At 43.4% G+C, this 24,526-nt stretch overlaps 1 protein-coding gene across 1 annotated transcript in view; it reads right to left on the bottom strand.

The window, feature by feature from the left end:
- Positions 1-24,526, bottom strand: part of LOC147668100 (disintegrin and metalloproteinase domain-containing protein 12-like) — a 1,153,841-nt gene that overhangs the window by 754,812 nt on the left and 374,503 nt on the right. The window contains exon 4 of the mRNA XM_086948784.1: positions 7,376-7,559. Within this exon, the coding sequence (XP_086804910.1) occupies positions 7,376-7,559 (184 nt within the window). The remainder of the gene's footprint in view (positions 1-7,375; positions 7,560-24,526) is intronic.

Here is a 24,526-nt window from a genome sequence, read left to right as displayed (position 1 = left end):
TGTAAAAAAGAATAAGTGATAGGGATCAGTCAGGATGCCACTGCAGCTTGCAGCACACTTTGCCCCTGGCATGCTGCCAATGATAGTGGCAACAGACCTGCTAGCCATCACACTCTTACAGGTGTGACAATTCGGACTATTTCAGGCCCCCAAAGCAATAAGAATGCTTTGTGCGGCAGGTGAGATTCATTTTCATTGTATATTGAATTACCAATTAACTGTTGCTGTGGTCATTTCGAAATTATCCAGACAGCGCCACCTTGTGGCCGACTGTCACAATCCCGGAGCTGATAATTAAGTGCTGGTGCTGCACCGGATACCACCGGCTCAAATTTAGCTAATATGAACACCTATCCTATATCTTCTTACACCGTAACCTGGTTAAAAATGCTCTCTGGGAATTCATATGTCCTTGGCAGATTGGCTAGGCTGATCTGACACACATACGTCTACCTTGGTAACTACCAGACACTCACTTGGTCAAGGGACATACATGAACATTGCACAACGTATACAAAATGCGTACAAAACATTTCTTCTGATTCCCATTGCATTAATGTGAAGTGTAGCGGCTCTTGTAAAATCATATGAAACAATCCTATACATTAACACCGATCGTATGTCACTTCCTTCCTAGTCTGGTAACATTTTCATACAGAAATATTGGACCGCTTCCCATCTTCTGTAACCTCCCCACGCCAGCCTTACACCTGCACCACAGCGAAGGCACCTTTTTGTCCGGTTGTGTTGTGGTAGGCAAAACGCCCCCAATCCGAACAGCTTCTGGTCTTCACAAACAACAGCATAATAATTGACTGCGATGAATAAATGCAGACTTTCTTTACCTTGAATATTAGTAATTCCAGTTCTTAGTACTATTCTGCTTTTTAAGGCCTTTTATAAGTTCTCTGGTATTTCTGTTGGCGGCTGAGCTTTTACTGGTCCCGCTGGAAATGATGAGGTCAGTGGAAACCCAGCGGTCTGCGTTGTTAGCCACGAAGCCGTTGGATGTTCAGAACTGCCAAAAACTCCAGTGGAAAATGCAGTAGACGAATGCGTTATTATTGGCAAATGGGACCTAAGCTGACCGATTCGCCGTGTAATTCCCCATTTCTCGGTGGAACCTCAGTTTTTTACTTTTCCGCTCGCTTGTTCAGCATCCGCTGAGTTAGCAGGTCCCTTCCCTCTGCTCAGAGACATTAACTCTGGGGGTGCTCTGGGTTTCAAAGGTGGGGTGGCACGACACGAAACTGATTTTCAGTGCTGCAGTCCAGCTGGAGCGATGCGGTTCCTACCTCCACCTTTAACTGGTGCCAGCCTGCAGACTCTGTCATCGAAGACTGATTCCAGTGGCACTGGGGAGGATGGAACAGGGGAAAGGGAAGTAAGGTATGGCATGCTAGCTATGCTTTTGCAGTGTCCACTCAGAGTTGTTTTGTTTCATCTGCTTATGCTGGTCTCAGCTCTGAACCTTCTATATGGATGGAGTGATGTGGGTTGGATTTGTGCATACACACAAGACATTGATTGCAAAGATAGATCTCTGCAACTTTTGCGATTCCCAATCAGTACTACTCAACTGTCTTGTAACCTGAAACCCCCCATGCCGCTCTACAACTGAGCTTCATTCACTTGTTTTTACAGCTACCAATGCTTGTCTGTCACGCTGGGGATATCCAACAGAGAACATTGCTCTCGATAGTCTTTGCTGTTCTTCTTTATATCTGTCTAATGACAGATCACTACAAGTATGCAACCTTAGTCACACTATCTATGCTTTTTAAGGTTTTCTGTATCTTTGCTTATAAGTATTAGGATGCTAATCCGAGACAACCTGTAGATTCTTCTCCTAAATTTCATCACGCACAGGAATTTACAAATGCTCACAACTCCACTCCTTGCCCTGGTCCACTTCATCAGTATTTTCAGGGTCACCAATCCTTGTTTGTGCAGCTGGTTGAATGAATCAGTGCCTCTAATGATCAGGGGCTTCATAACGAAAGAGGTAAAAGCCATCCTTATGGCCAAGTTCACCTGAACTCTATTGTTGTTGGAACAAAGATTTTGCACCGTTTTTGTATTATTGGTTACCTGATCGTTTATTGGTATTATATTTTTACATGTTTGCTATCCTATTTTGCTACTCACTCACTACCGACTACTATATTGTACCCAATAGTTTGTTTAATCACCCTCCTGTTGCCCCTACCCTATCTGATATCTGCAAAGATCTTGTTCGCGCTATATAAAACTTTGAATAAATAAATAAATAAATGTTCGAATAAGCAAGCTGGTTACATTCCCCAAGGGGGCTACTTTTCACCAAATTAAAAAAAAAAAGAAGCAGCTAAATGTTTATCAATATTAGCTAATAGTTGTTTGAACACAGTCTTTCCTTGCTGTGCCAAGAGCCCACTAGCCTCTGGTTTCTGTTGTTCTTTTTTGAAGCTTCAATGCAGGTAAGATTTCTACAAATGCTGGTAAGCACAGTCTAGCTGGGCAACCTTGGCATAGTTTCAATATGGACTGCAACCATGTGGGCTACTCCCATTTACAAATCTGCACCTTTCAGCGATGCCCCGTTAACACCATGATCTCACTGGAATGCATGGTCACCCAGATGCCATCCAGTGGACAGAAATACATCTGTGGATGAAAGGTCAACATTGGTACAAATACATCTCTCTTTGGAATGATTCCCAGGCCCTTCACCACGTTCTTTCTTCGTGAAGATATTACACGTTTGCACCAGTTATTTGGGATTTTGCGTGGCGATCCAACCACACAAAAGTGATGACCAACTCCTCTTGCTTGCAGGTTAATGATTCCTCATCTGGTCTCAACCAGGACTGTTTTGCTCGAGTATCTTGTTAAGTTCAGCAAGAAGCAAGCAAATCCATAGTATTCAAGGGTCATCAATTTGTACACAAGAATATCAGAGTTCATGCTTCTCCCCCTGAGCATAATGCTGCACTGCGATGCCACGACATGTGATCCTTGGATCCTGCAGGCTACAGTGCCTCTCTGTGCTTGACCAAGCCTGGGCCTCTCAATGTTTTGGTAGCTGCAGTGCTTAATTGTTAACGCCTACGCTTGTGGCAGTCTGCCACATGGTGGTGCTGTTTGGCTAAATTAGAGATGACCACAACAACAGTTAATTATTAATTCAATACATATTAAAAATGGCTATTACCTTCCGCCCAAGCCATTCTTAAAGCCATGGGGGCCTGAAATAGTCTGAATTGTCACACTTGTAGGAGTGTGGTGGTTAGTAGTTGTGTTGTTACTACCATTACAACATGGCAGCGGCAATGTGTGGTGCAAGCTGCAGTGGCCTCCGGCATTGGCACTTTTTCTTTTACAATGCAAGCACTGGGGAGCTAACATGGTATAGGCAGGCGGTCTAAGTGGGGCCAGGGTGAGGTTGGCTGAAGTGAATGTATCTTGCATGCGGTTTATGGTTCTGTCAGAAAAGACAAGTCTAGCAGAGTCTAGTCAGCGAGGGATGCAAGGGATCTGGTCCAGAGAATGGAATGATTACAGCTCTGGAGAGGCTGGAAGGCCCCAGTTTGAAGACAATATTGATATAGCTCTTGGCCCCTGTTTTTACTTGCAGTACTTGAGTACAGCAAGTAAAATGTTGTGGCCCCTATACACTATGCACTTTTGTAGTAAGTTGGCATGCGTTAGGTTACATAGTTACATGATTTGTTTATACAGTCCATAGTTATTCTTTTCTCATGCTGAGTTGCAACTCGACTGTATTTGATCCCACAATGTTCTCTAAGTTAGATACCATTGTCCTGTTTGATACGCCCAAGATCTATTGCATTTCTTACCAAGATAGCTAAAATCTGCCTCTTTACCATTTTGCCTGTACTGAAGCTCAACATGACTTCACAAATCAGGTTAACACCATCAAGCCTCCATTCCCAGTGCTGGTGTTGGTTGCTTCTTGTTCTCTCCATTTGTGTCGGGAGATGCCAGTGCTGTACGTGCCTGTTTGGCCCCTTGATTAACCCCCGGACTCTTCTGGAGGTGGCGTTCTTGACTTCCTGCTGTTGTTCTTATCCCCTGCATTAAAGAGGTGCTCAGTGCTGCTGCTTGTGGCACAGCCCATGAGCGAAGTCAAACAAGGTCTAATAGAGTCATGTAACCAAGCAGCTCCATAATAAGCTTTGGATATTATTAATGCTGGTAAGGTTGAATTAGAGTAAGAGTTATTAACAGTGGTCCATTTGAGAGCCTCAGCGTACACAATTGAGAGAGAAGGTGGTAAAGATTGCATCATATTTTGAAAATCTTTGCTTCTTTTGGGCATATACTATTCACTTTGGATTTTTGCTTTGCTTCACTGCTAGCAGCTGACCAGGGCAGATCTTGAAATCTGATTTGGAGAAGGCACCAATCACAGTGTTCAGTGTAATTGGGCAGGGCTGAAATAATTTGTGTGACACAATTTTAGATGCACCTCTGTTACTTCATTTGTGTTTATTGGAGCAGAAGAACCATCTCTATAATAGACAGTCATGCTAGCACTATTTATTAATTCTAATGTGGTAAAAATATAAAAGAGCAATGTGGTTGAAATCTGACAGTCCCTTTTTATATGATTTACATTTAAAACAAGTGAGCATAATATTCCTATGGATGCGGAATTGAAAGTTCAAAGACATAGAGCAATAAAGAAGAATATGAACAAGGCTACTAAGGATAGAGTAAAGGTATAAAGAAGACAACACTCAACATAATAATTCAACAAAATAATTTAAAAGATTGCATTCATATTAGAAGCACTAGAGATATAATAATAACAGCTGCGGAAATCTGTAAAATGAATGCTGCACTTTCAGTAGACAAACTGAGACTACTTGAATTCAGTGATCTAACCCCAAATTGCTCAAAACTATTGCAAAGCATTTAAAAGAATGGAGAAATAAATCCTATGGATCCGAATATAATTAGTGGTAAAACTACTCTAGGAGAGGACATATTTGACAAAAGAGGAACTACAAGTGGTCAGAAATATGTTTTAGGACAATTAATAGAGGAATAGTGAGCTGATAAGTACAAAATCTGGAAATGAAAAACAGCACCGATTTTGCCCAAGTTTTCGCCAATGGAAAACGTATTTTCAAACCTAGAGGAAGAGCTCTCTGCCATAATTGTTCAGTTCAAATCTTGTAGTGATATAAAAAGAGAAAACACCCCAGTGATTGAACCTGCACTGGGTCATCTATGTTGATGTCTAACTAGTTGTTTGGAGTCCATAATGTACGTTTTGGAAACAATTTCCTAAGGAGTCAGATTATAATATTGATCTGCTGACACTAATTTTAAAGTCACTAGCATCCCAACAGAATAGTAAGGAAAAAACAAGATACTCAAACAGAAAGCGTATGGGTAGGAGATGGTTGAGTTAATGAGCAGCCCTTGACTGAATTAAAAGCAAGTCAAAATAATGTGGAGCTATTTAGAAATAAGGACAAACATCAAATGAAGGTTGTGGAATTACTCAAGGATGACAAAGAATGGAATCATGTTAAATAATTGATTCTGAAATTAATTTTAAAGAAATAGCAGCATTTTTCCATTAAAGAACGCTAGAAAAAAGTAGAATAAACAAACTATAAAAAAGTTTTTTTTTAAAAGTAGGAAAATGAAAATGAAGGACCCTAGAATAACCATATTTGAGGAGGTGTACTCAAAAAAGTTGAAAGAACCAATGAACTGTCAAACAAAATACTGAATCCAACTGCTCAGATTTTTCTAAAAAAAACAACTTTACAACAAAAACTCAATAAACTTGATGTTCAACATGTAGGCGAATGCAAAAGTGCACCTAATTATGGTCCAATAGATGAGGGTACTGTAAACATAAATATAAAAGAATGTCGATTTAAAAAAGAACTGTAATTAAACGAAATACAATATATATGCATGCCTGCAAAAAAATAAAATCACTCAATCCATTACCTAGAATGGGAATAACTAGAAGAATATTGAGAGTAACATTAGATGCAATCCTAATATGAAATGATTAGGAGTAAAATATATGTGTTTCAAAAAGAAGAAAGAAAATCCTCAATAGATTGAACAGCAATGAAGGAATACGATCTGTACAATTTGAAGGTATATTTCTGAATGAAGATGGATGTCTTATGAATTTCTTAAAAGTGCTTTTGATTGTGCATTCTGTTTTAAATCTCCATGATACAACATTACACTAGTAGCATTATTTAAAGATCTCAATGGCAAAGAAACCATGATAGATTTGATTTAAAAAATCAACAATTAGGGACAGTGCAGTCCTGTCGTTGGTTGGAACGTTATCTAACTTTGGTTACTAATAATGAACACAGATTTTATATAACCGTTTTAGACTCAGCACCCTTCATTTTATTGTAGCTTTTCCCAACCATGGTACTTGGTTTCAATCCCTGACCCCTTGTCCTTATGATACCATTCCTAAGCAATCAGCAGCACATTTTATGTTCTTTTGAAAATGTTATGACTACCCTAGACACATAGTTGTTACCCTTTTTTATGCACCCTTGATTTCAGATCTTACAAAGATTGTTTTCATCACCTCCAACTTTTAGCTAACACACATTGTTGCCTTATTGTAACTAGTTTTATAACTCAAGTTCTTAGTTTCAGGAAAAGATGAAAGAATGGATGTTTTTCTTAACTACATTTGATATTTCATTTATGTTTCTATGTATTGTATTCTAGCTGTCAATATTATTTTATGGATGTTTTAGTATTCATTTATTATGGTTAAGATTTCATAAATGTTTAATTGTAATTTATTATCTTTTATGGCTAGTTAGCTGAATAAAGAAACCTGACTGACAAAGAGTTACAGTAGTGAAGGTTAGACAATTGAAGGTGTGCAACAAATATGATTTTAAAGATAGAAGTTAAAGAAAGAAGATGAGTTATTTACTAATTAATCTACTTAGTAAGGTGTGTGTTTTTTAAATTATATTTATTATTTGTTTTTGACTGTTTAACATTGTCTTTATGCTCTTATTATCAAATAAATAAATTGATTAGATTGACAAACAACGACTTAAATCACTGCCAAAGGTCATATACATGTTTGTATTCAGTACTTCCTTCCAGCAGACTAATACAATTGTCCATACATCATGAAAATAAGCCTTCAAACTCTTTCCATCAATAACTATGCATCCCATAAATAAGACATTGTTCCAGGATTGTCAGCGTATGAATACCTGGTAAACTTACCTGATAAACAGCAAGACCAACGCCTGGTTTTCATGTTGAACCTAAATGTATTTTATCACTTAACTAGTTTTTAATGTGTGCATGCTTTTGAGAAATGTATATCATTAAAGTCAATTCTTACCTTGCTTGTGAGCCAATGAGACAAATGCACAGTGTCATCTATTGATCTTCCTGAGTGGTTTAAATTGTATCCACATGATCCTGGAACAATGTTCACATTTTCTGCCAGGAAAATCCTGTGTTCTTGTTCTGAGTATGCCAGTGGTTCCAAAACATATGTCTTATTTTCTAATGAAAGAAATCCCCTAAAAGAGAAGAATGAATGGTCTTGTTAATGTACAAAATAATAACGCACCATCCTTGCTATGACATTGTACCATCAGATTGTACATCAATGTGCAGTATGTCGAAGGACACAACTGATGAGGCTCACCTATTATTATTTCCTATGGATAGTAGTTTTTGATCACTGGAATGAGCATTTAAACCTGACTGTAGCCTAGACTTGACTTCAGAGCAGGGTTCTGCGTCCTGGAGGGCGGGATCCATGCCAGAATTTTAGCATATCCCCATTTAAATAAATGTAGTTATCTTAAACACCTGGCATGGATCCGGCCCTCCAGGACCAACTTGGAGAACCCTGCTGTAGAGTATGGAGGGACAGATGCCACAGCAGCAATAGTGCATCTTGTAAAATTTGTCTTTCTCTGGATTTTCCTGGCACCCCTCACTAAGGGTCTTTGCAACAAGGGTGGCATCAAGGTCAGCAAGGTGTGAGTATGGTAGCATCACTTAGGTAGATTTGTGGCTAAGATGAAAATGGGTCTCTGCAGTGTGCGAGCAATGCCTGTGCTCAGTTGCCGATCACAACACCTTATTTAATAAATAATCTGTTTCTTCTCTCACTTCATAATCTGTGCACAATATCTTAATCTCTGCCTTTTTAGGATTTGACTAGAGATCCCTTTAGCTGTTCCCCCCCCCAAAAAATCATATCAAAAACACACTGATACATAGGGACTTTCGGTTATCCCTGTTCCTCTCTTGTTCTGTTGACACTTTGCTTCGGCTCACTACAGCGTACAGCAAGGGGCAGCCCGCTTCATCCATTGTCTGCCTTGCCCAGTGAGTGATAACATTTTACTTGATCACATTTGCTCCTCTGTCAGAAAAGGAGTGCATTGCAGTGGCATGGTTGCTGTTCTTGGGCTGCTGGCTAACTATTGTTCTGAAAATTGTGCTGCAATTTTGAAACGTGTACGCTTGCCAAGGACAGACCTCTTGGCTTTGCCACTACTTGTTTTCTTCGTTGCCTTTCTGCCTCCTGTGGTTTGTTTTTGTTCCCACCCTGCAGTTATGCTCTTTCTAGTCCCGCAATTACAGCTGCCAGTAACCAGGTGCTCGCTGCCTGTCAGCATCACTTCTACAGATCATAGGGCCAATTTCCAGTTCCTCTCTTGGCCTTGTATGCTGCGATTGTTCCTTTGCAGAGACAGTCACTGTTTTGTTGATGCTGGTCGATTGTTTTCTAAACAATCTGGTGGCTTTCCTCATTCCTGGATTGATTTACCAACCGTGGTTGTAAACATTGCAGTGCTAGTTGGCGAAAGTGTGTGAAACGATAACAGGAGAAGCCTTTGCAAGGTAGCATTTTTCTTCTTATTGTCCAATTCGAATTAGCATTATTGGAAGCAAGTTGGATGTGGCTGTGCTAAACACACCTTTACTAAGGCAGTACAGTTGCTACATTAGTTTCTCTTTCGGGTTATCTCTGCAATCCAACCGGTCCCCATCTGATTAGATTTGCTTTGGTTGCTGGGGTTATGCTGTGCCTGCCTGTTCAATCCATATTTTTTTCATTTTATGTTTAAATTAGATAGACTGACAATCCAACTGCCACCTATTTTTTCGGCTTTTACTTTGCTCTTTTTTTATATTTCTTTCACTAGACCTATGAGCTGTGGACTAATTTCACGCTATTTTTATTACTTTTTTAAATTTCATTTGATAGGCAAAGGTAAGAAGGTTTACTCATAAATGTAAAACATCCAAGTGTAGTGAAGTTATGCTCAGCATCTTGCTAAAGCATTGCTTAAGGTCACTCGCACCTAGCATCTGAAACGTTGCAAGCATATATTTTAAGCTAAATAACGTCTTCATTAATCTTAGAAAAGGAGTCGAGTATGTAGAAACATAAGCAATAAACTAACATACCACGTGACCAACAAGTTCAGACCCATGAGAGGATCAGAAACCGCACAGATGAAAATAAGAGGACACCTCTTCACATTTGGTGAACAAAAGTCAAAAAGTGGTCTTCCTTCTCATCTCTGCTGATCAACTTATATTGGTAACAGCTAGAGCAGGCATTCCTTCAGCACCAGGTGCACTTCCAGATCTAAGCTGAAGAAACACAAATTCACGCTGACTGGAAAATGACATGAGGAGACACTACCATATCAGTCAGTCAGTCTGTCAGTCATAGTTTGTTGTATCATTAATTAAAATTTTTACAACTCCCCCCCAATATAGATAAAAAATATATATAAAGGACTATCATTAAATTCACAATATAAAACCAGAAAGCATTGACACTCCCCGCCATTTTAATTTTCGTAAATTGAACTTTTCTGCATGTTGCATAAGGGAATTACTTTTTTGCTCCTGCATTAACTTAATGTTCATTCTCAGGATATGGGGGAGGTAATCGCTTTCCATTCGCGGGGTGATTTTAAATGTGTCGATATGTGGAACCAACTTGTTGCTGATAATAACGAAGTCTATTGTTGAACAAACTTTTCTGCTTAAATATATGTTGTTGCCGCTGGTATGTCTCCAATTGTGTTGCCATTCAAAATTGTCAGATCAAGGGTTTCTAGTTCATTCACTATTATTTGTGTCCCCCGGAAATCTGGCCTCTTACTTTCATTCCGAATTTTGGCTATGAGGTTACAGTTGAAGTCACCTCAGATGACCATTGGACAATGCTCGTGACTTCTTTGCATTGCTTTTATTAGTTTCATTAAAGTAGTATGTTTTTCTTTCTGCCTATTTCTCTCAGGGTGAACCCAGCTAGTCCCCATGTCCAATTCTTCAGTTGACCAGTCATATTTTTGGGCAACATACATTGGTAGACCTCCTCTGGGATGCCCGAAGCTTGAAAATCTTTCTGCCAGAATATGGAGTTCTATTTATCCTGGAATTGAGGTTGGTGTCATATTTCAGGTTTCCTGAAGCAGGATTATTTCTTGTTGGAGGAAGAAGGATAGGGTTTTGTGGTCTTGACCCATGTCTTTAAAACCATGGACGTTCCATGAGCAGATCGTAATGCCGTCTGGCCGAACCTCCTCCCTGTTCTGGGCCTGTGTCATGACTTCCGTTAATGATTTAAGTTCTTCATTAGGTATACTTATTGCTTAGCACCTTGGGCACCCAAGACCAGCCCATCTTGTCCAATAATCTGCCCTCCATGTTTGCAGAACTTGCTGTTACGTTAGCCATATTTGCTTTGGGGGGCATAGCGGGAGTGTTTGATCGAGCGCCACATAAGCCTGTTTTGTGGCTTTTCCAAGATGTAACTTCCTCTCTAGAATTTTTTAGGAGAGGGTATGGGTACCTTGGGCGTTTGTGTACCCTCAGCGTAATTCCCCAGGCTCCAAACCTTGCCCTCATTGAGTATATTTTGTCCACTAATTCCTTTGAGGACCAAGTTGTCAAGGTTTCTTCAGTGTCTGGCGTTAATGTTTGTTTGAATTCTACGGCAATTAGATCTTGTGAGGGTATTTCATTTAGTTCTGGGATTTCATTGAACAGCATTAACAAGTTCCCTCTGTTCAGAATGTCTTGCTTCCTTTAGTCGAATATTCCGGTACGAATGCAATTTCACTTTGAGCCCCTCAGAATGGTTTTGATAACTGCTAAAGGATTGTAGAGTTTCATCTTTTCCTGGTTCGGGATTTCTTGTTACTGGAATTTCGTGGTTAATTTAGCAGTCTCGCTCCACTGGTTCTGCATTCACAATCTCCAATTTCTTTTCCACTATTCCTGGGTTTTTTGTTGTTCGTATCCCTGTTGGCTCGGGCTCTGATTCCGTGTAATTGAGCTTGCGACTTCGATCCTTTCCAGTTATTGTGACCTCTAATGGTTTATAATTGTTTTGAACTTTGGTAGCTGTTTTTTCCTGCAACATCTTGCCTGATGAGACTTCCCGATTTTCTGGTTCAAACCGTTTTTCACTCTCCTCATTTTGATTATAAAGTTTGTCTCCTGTTTCTGCTTTTGGACATCTGTTACTCCGAAATTCACTTTTATGTAGAACTTGAGATGTTTTTTCTTGCCCTACATCTTTCTCAATTAATTGGTTTCTTTCTGGTTGCTATGTGCCCTGTCTGTGTTTCTGGCCTACTTCTTTCCTTAATCAGGATCCTACGCCTGTATGAAGAACTTGGTTCATCCTATTTTGTATGGGCGGGGCGATGGAGATCTCATTTCCTTGCCTTGGCTTGGGGTCTGAAGTAAGTTTAGATTGATCTGCATCAGTTTGTATGGCCCCTTGCATGGCACATTCACTGGTTTGTTTTTTAGCCCTTGCAATGTTTTAATTGTAAATATCAGAATGTTTTTCTCCGAATCTAAGCTTGACTGTTTGTTATATTTGAGCCTGGCCTTCCTTGCGCGCTTTCTTTGCCGTTTTGTTGGTTTGGTAACCACCAAGGTCTTTAGGGTGCTCTATAATGCATCTATTTGATAGTCCGTTATGTCTGGTTGATCAGCAAATTCCACTTGCTCTGGTTCACCATTGGCATTTCTGCTTGCCTCTGTTATTAAATTGATGCCATTTGATGTTTCCTTTGTTTCAATATTTTTTTGGGTTTCCATGTTCTGCTTGTTGTTACAAGTTTTTTTTACTACCCCTAAAATGTCCTTCAATATTTCTGGGAGAGTTACCAATTTCTCAATTAGTGAGCCACAGCCACAACTGGGCAGTTGTTTATCGTTATTTATTTGATGCTCCGGATTTCCCCTGTATGTTAGTAGGGACGTGATTAAGTCCATTTTGGTGTTTATGCCTGAGATATGGCCAGCGATTAAATTTATGAGATCTATATGGACTTCCATTTTATATGATTGGTAGTTCAAAACCCTTATTGCTTAGTCCAGAGTGCCTATCATGGTTTGACTCCATTGTGTGTTCGGATAATCTTCATGGCACTTCACTGAATCCCCTGACCCGAGGTCTATCCTGCTAACGGATGACATGGTTATTGGGGATGACAAGTTTATTTGGTTAACTCTTGTAAAACAACAACTGTCCTCCACTGGTACAATCCGTTGCTGGTCGTAATTGAGTGGTGGGCTTAAAGGAGTGGATACTGCCACTCCGAGTCTGCTCTGTTGTGTTCCCCTGCCTGCTTCTATTTGTGGGACATTTCCTTGGGTCTCTTTTTCCTGTATGTTAGTTTCCAACATTTCCAAAATTTCCACTAGGTTGGAGTCATTTAATAAGGAACATGATTTTGACCGATCTTCTTCCATGTAGCCTGTCGCTCTGTTGAATTGTTTAAGTTTGATTTTTCATCCTTAGGACCCTTTGCGTTTACGTATCCCTCCAGGACTACGCTTCTGGTTGCAACGCTTCTGGTTGGATTGTTTTGCTCTAACTTTTCCTCCATAGATTTCTCTGTGCTTCCCTCAATTTCTATGCTTCTGGTTGTTTCCGTTACATTTGTTGTATTAGAAGGAGCTTTTGTTTAATTTAATATAGCTTTCATAGCGTTTGATGTGACAGTTGTTGTGGGCTTTGATTGTTGTACCTGTACAATTACGGTTGCCAGCCTACTTGCTGTTGAGTTTGTTATACTTTTTTGTGGGGTCAGTTCCCCTGTTGGTATATCGTTGGTGTTTGCCAATACCTGTAAGGAGGAAATACTTAATTTATCAGGGCAGATTGGGCTTAGCAACTGGGAGGCCTCGACTGTTGGTGCGTAAATCGCCGCCATTGGGTCCTTTAAGAAGAAGAATTTAAGAATCCCTGTTTTGTTTCTCGGGCTCGGGGTTGTTGTTGTTGGAGTCGGTGCTGAGACTAAACTCTCTCTCTGACTTGTTGCCTTTCCAGTTTGGTTTAAAGGCGAGCTCTCCTCAGTGGATTTTTTGAGTTTAGTTTTTAGTTTATTTAATTTTTTACCTGTTGCCAGTTGACGGGCTTTCCCCGATCTCATTTCCTTAATGAGTTATTGAGTTGGTGTTACAACTCTCTATATTTTTCTTTTTTCCGAATACTAAGTTAGACTGAGTTGGTCTGAGTTGCTCAGTATTCTCCCTTTTGGATGCACTAAGGCCGCCTCAGATTCCAGCTCAACCTCGGCCTCCTCTGAGCCTTCTCTGTGCCACTTCTGAACCACCTCTATGAATCTCCACAGTCTCTGCTACCGCTGCAGCCCCCAAAACGTAGCTCCCCTGCTGGACTGTTAAAAATGAGATTTCTCCACCTCTCCTCAACCACAGCCTCCTCTGTGCCTTCTCTACACCACCTCTGTACTCAGGCGTGTGGGCAAGTTGGCAGGCAGGCAAGAGAGCAGCGTCTCTGCTTCTATACCCCCTTCTGCTCCCCCTCCTCTGTGATCCCTAATGTCGCACAGTGACCGCTCTTAGTCCGCGGCTCGCCACCTCACAGATCTGTTTGCACTTCCGGAGGACTCAGCAGGCCTCAACGGTGCTCAACGGCGCTCCAGTTCTCCTGTCCTCTCTCCGCCGCTTCCTCCGCACTGCTCCGCCTGTCACCGCCACTGCACCTGGGCTCATCTGGGCTGCACCTGGGCTCACTGCTCCTGAGCTCACGAGCCCGCAAGCCCAAGGGAAGACCCAGAACACTTGCCGCTCCACTAGCCTCCTGCGGCCCCCCCCAGTGGGTCCTTGAATCCAGAGGCTGCTGAATTGGGGCTTCCGGGGCTCCGTGCAGTTCGGGCAAATCGGAGCACCGCAGCGGTTCGGCGATTCGGAGCTCGTGATATCTCTCTGGGCTCCCAGCTCCCGCGGGCCGCTTGCCTACTGCTGCTCTCGCGCCGCGCATAGGGCCTGAACAAAGCAGTACCATATCACCCGGTGTCCCTCACTAGGTTAATCCTTGAGGTGTTGAGTTTTAGACACTCTCATGTGATTAGACCACAAAGGGGTCTATGCATCCAGCCACACCTCAAAATCAACACCTTCGAGAATAATATTCAATGTTTTTGAGGCCGTTTCTCGTGGGACCAGTTGAGTGAGTGTCTACAAGAGAGTAACTGTGGACAGTATTGTTCTTAGCACTATGGTCTCAGGGTCTCTGTCACTACAACACTCACATTTGATAAATAATTTCTTTTGTACTTTTGACTTGCAAGTTCATGCAGAAAAGGCTAACTATAGGTGGTGGTAGTAGGTCTGAAAGCCAAATACAGTATTTATTACACAGTAATATCACACAGCAAACTCAATATCAGACATACTACTTAAAGAAAAAAGGATTTATTTACAAATAGGCCCACAACAATCTGTGTGCATTACTGTTCTGTGGGCTGGAGATCGCAGGTCCTCACAATCCGTGTAAATATTTGTGGTTTTAAGTTCTTCACTAGATGCTTCCTCATTCTTCAGGCTCTCACATAGACTATCAACTGTCCTATGAGATACCTGCCTTTTGGCTTTGTTACTCAGTTGTCCTGTGTGCACCGGGCGAAGTTGGTTAGTGGATTGGAGCCCTGATCTGGGCAACAATTCCTAAAACTCCTAAAACCCACCACCAACATATTGTAAATCCCACCACAAAGGGATTTGGTTGCTAGTGAGCGAGAGACACAGGTCACAAAAGCTGCCTTCCAGTGTCCAGGGATCTGGAGGCTGATCACAGAAGCACTAGATCCAGCTCAGATGGCCACAAAGGTCCAACTGATCCCAAACACCAATGTTCAAATAGCTCTTTAAGGCATCAAGCTCATAAATTACTTTTCCCAGTCAGATCCTTTCAGTTGCAGAGCCTCAACCATGACCTTGGCCCATCCCCAGATCTATTCAGTATCCCCATTAACTGTGAAAGACTGTTCAGGCCTCTAATGCATCTTTAACGCCCAACAGTTCCTAAATGATATGTTGTAAATGGATGATACAGTGACCTAGGCGACCAACCTCAGGCAACATAATGCAGTCATATAACTTAGAGTGAAAGATTGAATTATATGTCTCTGACTCGGGAATAGGTGATATGGTCTCCAAAAGGCTAGGCAGCTCAAGAAGCACTGCAGGCTCATCAAAAGATGCAGCTCTTCTCTGGTCTTTCCATTTCCTAAAGCCTAGGAGGATGCCCATCGGGATTCATCACAAACAGCTGGCTACAGAAATCTATGGCTCTGTTAGAAGCTCCGTTTTTCACGTTTTCCTACACAGTTTATCCTGCCAGCTGTGCCCGCTTTAATTCTTCAGGTTGGGGAAGCTCTTTTCTTTGACAAGCAGTCAAACCTCAAGCTTATTGGACAAGGCGCAGCAGTAGGGTTTCTCTAAATCTTAGGGGGAAACAGCTCCCCTGAATCATGCTGCATAGCTTTTTTTGAAGCCCGGATGAACTCAAAGGCCTGGATATACGAGGCTTATTTATATCCAGATTAGGGAGGAATTGGTGTGAAGCCACAGTCAATTAGAATGTATTCCACCTTAAAAAAAAAAGACAGGGCAGGTTTGAGGTACAGTTATTAAAAGATGGGTTATTAATTTGGGAGGTTGTGACCGCTAATAATTTAATAAATATAATTTGGTTGGGCAAAACATTTTAGATAATATCTGCTATATCCCTGGAAGCTATGGCACAAGCAGCTTTTAATCCCAAAGATGTTTGTGTTAATTTCAAATGGTGCAAACATTTGGAGTCAATAAACCAACACAATAAAATCGCAAACCAATTTCGAAAAATAAATAAAATAATTACGTACAAAAAGACAACAAAATCATTTAGGTTGGATAAGGAGAGACAGAAGTTGAAGTCTTAAGGCAAAAATCCCAAAAAGATAAAGAGTGCCTGGAAAAAAGGAAAGGCCTCTTTTTGTATGATTGTCCCCCTTCCCCAACCCACAGTTTTGGACTGATGCTGGTTTGTCGACTGCTGGCCAGGCCCCAGTGCATTTGCTCTGACCCCTCAAATATATGTGCACAGTCTAATACCTGATTGGCATATTTAATTCTAACTGTAAGTCCCTACTATATGGTACACGGTGGACCCAGAGCCTGTTACTTAAATGTCACTAGTGGATTGCAGCACTTATTGTGACCCAGTCAGTGACAAAGTATAAACATGATTCTAGTTCTGCCATTGCAGCCTAGTCAGGCAGCGTTTTAAACATTCAACTCAACGTGGCAAAATAACCCTCTTTGCTAAGTCTAAACCTTTCTCTTTAATATTTAGAAGTCATCCCTAAGGTAAGCCTTTAAATCACATAAGGCAGGGTTGTTCATGCTTATGTTATGTTTTCCATGTACTGACAGCAAAAACTCACACTTGCTATTTTAACTGTTGCAAGGCTGGCATTCCCATTGACAATCATGGAGTTACAATTGTACATTACACAGCGCTAACTTCCATTTGGGAATACCAAGAATAGTACTTCAAGGTATCAAATTAATAGTGGGGTTAAATCCAAGATGTCAGAACCTTTCTTCCCAGTATGATGAGCAAATCCTCATGAAAAAACAGTTCTACAACATGTTTTCCATCTCTGGGAGGGACGCCAGCTTGTTTACCTAGGCAAAGGAGAGGGCAGGCTAAAGTGCGGCTGGTCTTTGCCTGTCACAGGAGGCTCAGCCTTTGAAATTGGACATCTGCGTTCACAGCGCTCTGGCCATCCTTTCAAGAGGAGGTCCCACCCCCTTTAACCAACAGGCCTTTGGTTCTTTCCTGAAAATAAGTCACACCTCCTGGCAGGAGAGAGGCAGACTGTCTCAGATAACAGCGGCTGCAGTTAATGAGAATCAGTTACCAGAAACCTTTTAGACAAGAATCAGCGAATTTCTAAAGTCACCTTTATAATAATTCAGATATTGGCTGAGGGATGCACTGTGGGAATGCCCGAGAATTGATGAAAGAGGGGGTAGGGTTGACAATGGGAATGTTCACCTTATTGGTTAGGGAGTCCTCACCCACCCACAACCTCGAGACTGGCATAAAAGTGGCACCCCTGGATACCAGCTTCAGAACACTACTGGACTCGACAAGAAGAGAAGAATGACTGCATCTACTGAACCTGTGAACCACAGAAAGGAAGGGTGCACCAAAGATGACTGCACCTGCTGAACCAAAGGCAGGATCCTACAGTTAAAATCATGGAGAGAGATCCCTTGGCCTGGACTGCTCCAATTTGTGCCAAGGACCAGAGAGTAGACTCCAAGGGCTGGTTGACTAGTCTACTTTTCAGTTCCAAGAAAACAAAAGCTATAGACGTCCTACATCTGCATGAGCCCAGCCAACAAGTTACAAGTGGATTTTCTCTGGACCTTGTTAGTGCATTCAGGGAGATTGAGTCTTAGTCCCCAAGAGATGCCCACCAGGTCCTGTACCCTTGGCTGGTGCTGGAGTGTACTCTTTCCCCTGGAAGAACTCTAACTTGCGAGCCTAGAGCTACAACACTACAGTTAACGCAGCTCCCCGTCATCCTCGAGGCCTCCTTGGGCAGCCAATATCAAATTGCACCCACTGAAAATCTTTGTCAGTTTATAGATAGCCTCGAAATCCTGTTGAGAACCTAGGCTTCCATCAGACCTCGCCTTTTCGCTGAGGGTGAGGCCAATGCCGGATCCAAACTGCAGAGGACCCCACAGACGAGCCTCATTAAAAAGGACAAGAATCAGAAACATTTCTAAGTGCAAGGGTAAAAGTCTTTACTGGGACCTATCCGCCCCTGTATCCAGCTGGCGCTCCCGCACAGCTGGCCTCAAGCTTTGTCTTTAGCCTGTGCAAAGCCCACTACATAAGATGCACAGTTGGTGATGCTTGTAACTTCTTTATTCAAGCCCTAAAGTAATGCTGCGTGCTCCCTGCAATCACCTTCATAACTGCCTTATATATATTTAAAATGGTTTCCCTTTCACACTAGAATCCCTCTCTCTCAACCCTTTCATATTACACCACAGTGCTGCAGTATCACATTCCTATTTTCTTCCCTCCTTTGAAAAAATAAAAATATGTATTTTTCTGTAAAATTGTGGGGGAACCTCTTTCCCTTTCTTCGCCTTGAGAAATGTTCAGGACCTATGTTAGGCCAATAGAGAAGGGCAGAAACATGTTGGTGCTTTCAACACTAGGGTCATAGAACCACAATGTTCTGCTTGCCCAGTGTATTTAGAGTTTCAACCCCCCCCCGCCCCCCCCCCCACAAATAAAGGGATACCTCGCGGTGGATGAGGAATTTTTATCTAATAGTATATAACCGCCAAAAATTTAACATTTCTCTAAAGAGCTCCCTGGGATACGGTCGAGCCCACCCTGACCTTTAGGAGTCAGGGTAAACCCTGACTCCTAAGCATACCACTACTAGAGTGGTTGAGGGCTGTAAAAAAAAGGTTTTCCTTGTTCCCACCACTAAGTGCGGTGGAATAGAGGTGTAGTTTAGTCTCCTTATCACATTGCCACCAACAGAGGAGGATACCAAACAGGTTATTTCATAGACTACTGCTACAAATGAAAAGCAGTGATTTATGTAACTTAGAGTGAATTTCAAGGTTTACTAAAACCTTTGAAAATTCATAACTCTGACTCCCTTCTCCAAATTTTTTGGTTTCTATTTGAAGAGGGAAAATATATACGATTTTTATAAATTGAAGTGTTTTTTTTTATTGTGTTGTATTTTCTTCTTATTGATTATTTTGGTACTGTTAATGCTTTACACTTGTTGCCTTTGAGATAAGTCTGACTGCCAGGGGCGGCTCAGGGGTTCATGGCGGCCCTGGGCAGGGAGCTAGGTAGGGGGCCCCGGAAGAGGAGGTCTGGCCGGGGCGGGTGCCGGTAGTGAAGTGATATAGTGGGTACAGAGATGTGGTGGGCGCTAAAAAGGAAGTGATGTGTAAATACTGGAGGCGAACAGATCCACGTACTGAAAATGAGGTGATATGGTAGGAGCTGCCAGAGATGCGATGTCTGTGAAAAGTTAAATGATACGAGCAATGGATGTGAAGAGATGTGGGTCCAGTAAGAGAAGAGAGGTGGTAGTAAGCATGGGCGAATTTTGCGAATCTCGCGTTCGCGAATTTTGCGGATTTGCGAACTCGCAATCCGCAAAATCCGCGAATTCTCGCAAATTTGCGGATTTTTTTTTTTTGTGTTTGCGCGGGTTTCTGCCAGTTCGCGAGGGTTTTTTACAATGTCGCAAATTGCGAACTTACCTGTCGGGTCGCAAGTTTCGCGAACTTGTTGTTTCTACCTGTCCAGCCTGTTTGGGACACTCTTCTTCATCACTGCCACTCTCTGTCACCACTGCCACTCTCTGACTACTCATGCCACCCTCTGGCCCACCCATGCCACCCTCTGTTTCATCACAGCACCCTCTGGTTGTCCAGTCAGTGTACATTATTGTGGCAACGCAAGCACACCTTCCCTGCCTCAAGTGACCTGAATTAATTTGGGGCTGATTAATGTGTCACAGAATATTTTTTTAGCTGGCACCTGCTTCCTTAGTGCTTCCTGATTAGTGATCTTTTGCACTTGCTAAGTGCTTTCATTGTTGCAAAATTAGTTACAACACCTGCCCTGCCCCAACTGACAATAATGCATTAGGGGCTGATTAATGGATTTGAACTTCCAGCCTGGCTCCTGCTTGTCTCCCTTAGCTGTAATTCAGGACCTTTGTGGCATATGTGTAACTATTCTGAGGTTCAGAGCAGGGTCACATAATAGTTTCAACTGGCAACTGAACTCTGGAGGGGCCCCTCAGGAAGCACTACAGGAAATGGCTACTAATGATGAGCCTGAACTTTTGAACCTGGTAAGTAGTTACTTTCAGTTTTGCTAAGATCGTATTTCTGCAATTTTGCACTTATTCGCGGGGCGCGAACTCACGCGAACAGTGCGAACAGTGCGAGCAAAATCCGCTGCTCGCGGATTTTGCGGGAGATTCGCGAATCTCGCGGATTGCGAATTTACCGAAAATCCGCAAAATCCGCGAGCGAAACGGATTTTCCGCCCATGCTTAGGTGGTAGGTGCGGGGGTTAACTAATGTGGTAGGTGCTGGGGTGAAGAGAGGTGGTAGGTGCTGGGGTGTAGAGATGTGGTAGGTGCTGGGGTGAAGAGAGGTGGTAGGTGCTGGGGTGAAGAAAGTTGGTAGGTGCTGCGATGAACAGCGGTGGTAGGTGGTGGGGTGAAGAGAGGTGGTAGTTGCCGGGGTGTAGAGATGTGGTAAGTGCTGGGGTGCAGAAAGGTGGTAGGTTCTGCGGTAAAGAGAGGTGGTAGGTGCTGGGGTGTTGAGATGTGGTAGGAGCTGGGGTGAACAGATGTGGTAGGTGCTGGGGTGAAGGCCACTGAGCGCCAGCCACGACTGCAGGGCACAGGGCTCAATGGGCAGAGGGAAAATGGCACCACTGCTGACCGAGGACTAATGGAAGTAAAGTGCGGCCCCTGCCTCACAAGTAATACCGCCGGCCAGCGGTCAGTGGGGTGCAGACACACACTTCACAGTGCGGGGCACCCAGGGGGGGGGCTGCTGTGGTTTCCCAGGACCCACCAGCAGTACTGTGGTGTGTTTGTCTTTAGTGCTGATGGCCGACACCCCACAGCAGTGCTTTCAGACACAGGGTTCAATGGCAGGTTGAAGCGCCTGAGAGCAGTATGCCAGTCCCACCCAGTTCCCCCTTCGGCCTCCTCCCTTCTCCCGCACAGCTCACAGCAGTCCGGCGCCCACCACGGCCCCTGCTAGGGAATGCCCAACGCTGCTATTAATATAGAGTTATTTTTATTGTCATTACACTCTGCACCTAGACCCCTCCAGCCACCAGGCGTCTCGGGTGACACATGCTGGATGCGATTCTGTTGATTGCTCGATTTATGGTGGTTACGAGGGTCGGTAACAGAAGTGGTAGGTGCTGGGGAAACAGGCAGCTGTGTAATGATATATATTTGAGGTGGCGGCCCCTGGGGTTTGGCGGCCCTGTGCAGGTGCACAGCTTGCACATGCCTAAAGCCGGCCCTGTGACTGCTCTATGCCACAGCTACTCAGGAGTAAACCGATGATTAAAGTAAAGTACCCTAACTAGACCGTATACCCTAAAGTGACATTACTTCTTAGTGAGGCCTCCCAACCACTACAACTAATAACCCACATTCTCACAGAGCCATTGAGACATAACAACTTATGATTGATCAGGACCTAGGTGCCATTTCAGAGTGACAGCAATGGAGTGGGTCATTCCAGTCAAGGGTATTACCTTCTGACCTAGGGCCAGATGTACTAAGACACAATTTTCAAATAGTTGTCAAAGTTTTTCACTGACTTTTTGCACACCCTTTGAATTTTGGGAATCAATTTAGGTACACATATTTCGGTTCACAAAATACCAAAAAGCATTGGGTCTCAATTCGACCTTTATGAATATTGTAAAACAACAGTTGATGGACAGATTGCAGAACAATGTTATGTTATATGGGATTTGTAGTGTGCACAATTACTCATGAGTTTCCTGGTGCGATGTAGGCTACAGACATGCAGATGGAAAAGAATTTAGAAAGCTTGTTTGAAAAGATAGGTTTTGAGAAGTTTCTTAAAACAACGGAGGTCCTTGATGTGGCGCAGCGAGACAGGAAGGCTGTTCCAAAGAGTAGCTACTTTGACTGAAAGTGACTGACCCCCCCATCCTAGAATGACGAAAGCAGGGAGTTGCTATCAGGCGGTGAGAAGCAGATCGTAGGGATTTGCGGGGGGTGTAAAAGGACACCCGTTTCTTAAGATAAGCGGGTCCTAAATCGTGCAGAGCTCTGAGAGCTAGAGTAAGGGCCTTGAACTGCACTCGTTGGACCACGGGCAGCCAGTGAATGTCATACAAGTGTGATCTGATACTTGATCTCTTAGAGATGTCAAATAAGAGTCTGGCCGCCGCGTTCTAAATCAATTGCAGTTTATTCACCAGGTATCCAGGAATGCCAAGGAAAAGCGCATTGGCATAATCCAAGCGGGATAGAATAGGTGCCCGAGCCACCATTTCCTTCGCCGGCTTGGGGAGCAAAGGGAAGAATCTGCTCAGTGCCTTAAGCGTGCCAAAGCAGGCGCCCGTTAATCTCTTGATGTGTGAAGAGTGATGGAAATTGGCCGTAGAGCAGAATTTCGGATTTCCCCTCATTGCACTTAAGTTTGGCCTGTGCAAGCCATGTAAACATGGCGACCAGGCACCTCTGTGCAGTCCCAGTGCCCAGGTCGGGCCATTCCAAGTGAATAGAAGCTGGGTGTCATAAGCATAAGCCATGATTTTGGCACCCAGCTCTTCCGTCAGGGAGATCAATGGAGTCAGATATATATTGAAAAGCAGAGGGCTCAGAGTCGAGCCCTGAGGGACTCCAGTCAAGACCTCCCGGGCCGAGGATGAAAAAGGCGGCAGCCAGACCTAATGGGTACGAGTAGCCAAGAAAGATTCCAGCCAGGTCCACACTGCACCAGAGAGGCCAATGGCAGAAAGGAGGGAGAGAAGAAGCTGGTGGGGAACCGTATCGAAGGCGGCAGAGAGGTCCAATAAAATCAGAGCCTCACTGCCGCCCCATCCAGGCATTCCCTAATTGCCTCCGTCATCTCCACCAGTGCTGTCTCAGTGCTGAAGGATGATCGGAAGCCTGACTGGGCCGGATGTAGAGCCCCAGAGGTTTCCACAAAGGCATCCAGTTGGCGAAAGACCACCTTTTTGCAAACTTTGGCCAAATCTGGTAGTAAAGATATGGGGCGGTAGTTGGCTGGTACAATATGTAAATGTAAATGTAAATGTGCTTCGATTTATATAGCGCAACACTTTAACCCAGGGGTCTCAAGGCGCTTGCTTAGGGAACCCGTCCTGGTATTCCCCTGTGAGATACCCCGGCCGGGTATCCACAAGGTGAAAGCCAGGCATCCCGCCGCGAGGGGCCGTAGTGGAGATTAAGCAAGCTATTGCCCAGAGTCGGAGAGTGTGACCCCGTGAGTCGAGTAGGCACCGGAGCGAGAATTGTCGACTTCGTGGAATTTTGAGCCAGAGACCCGCCGAGGCGGGGAATCGAACCCTGGTCCACGGCCGATCTCAGCTTCCGGGTCTGCCGCCTCTAACCACTGAGCCACGCTTCTCCAGTAGGGTCTGCTGTCGTTTTTTTTAAGCGGAAGATGCTTAGCTTGTTTCCATTGTCTTGGTACCGACACAGACTGAAGTGACCAGTTGACAATGGACGTAACTTCAGTACACACAGTGTCGGCCACCCCAGCCAGGATTCTGGCCGGGCACAGATCCGCGGGAGAGCCTGACTTAAGCGATTTAAGAAAAGTAAGGATGTCAGACTTCTCTGCCTGGGCAAGGAGAGAATATTGAGTTGGGAGGGGTGCAAAGAGGGGGTGCTAGGTGAGGGCTCTTTGGAGTTACTGATGCGGCCAGGCTTTCTTGAATTAATTGAATTTTATTGATAAAAAATGCTGAAAGCTCCTCATGCCCCGACATGGGTCTCGTGCTCACTGCGCCACTGGAGTCAAGCTATCCTGGCTGAAGACCGCTGATAGCCAGAAACCGGTCCTAAGATGCTTGATTCCGGTCCAGGTAAGACATGGCTTGGCAGTTCGGGCTGGACTGTTCCCATGAGGTACAGGGTCAAGACTGATTTGCATATGGCCATGTCTGTACTGGGGTGGCTTGGTGAGCAAATTAACGATGGATTAAACCCAGATCTGTGACTGGGGGTGAATGGTTTTTTTTGTGTTTTTTTTGTATATCTTTTTATTGAAAATAAAAACAAACAAGGCAATAACACAATACAATAGGATATCAGCCCGAATGCAGAAGGAGGAGTAAAAATATATTACAATAAGGTGTGCAAATCATATTAGGGGATGGGAGCAGGGGAGAAACAAGTTCAAAACCGACTACATATGTTACATTACGAGGAATGGCAGGTCAGGGAGAAAGTGGAACTTCAGGGACATCCATAAGAGGAGGAGTGCAAATATCTCCCCGGTAGGTGTTCCAATGACCCCATATCTTACCCCATTTCTTGGGTCGCCCCCGTGCCACTTAGACCGTTTTCTCCCTAAACATGCACCAATCCAT

The sequence above is a fragment of the Lissotriton vulgaris genome, unplaced genomic scaffold, assembly GCF_964263255.1.
Source record: "Lissotriton vulgaris unplaced genomic scaffold, aLisVul1.2 SCAFFOLD_378, whole genome shotgun sequence".
Taxonomy (NCBI): Eukaryota; Metazoa; Chordata; class Amphibia; order Caudata; family Salamandridae; genus Lissotriton; species Lissotriton vulgaris.
Note: the sequence above shows the minus strand (reverse complement) of the source record. Positions and strands in the feature narration are given on the sequence as shown.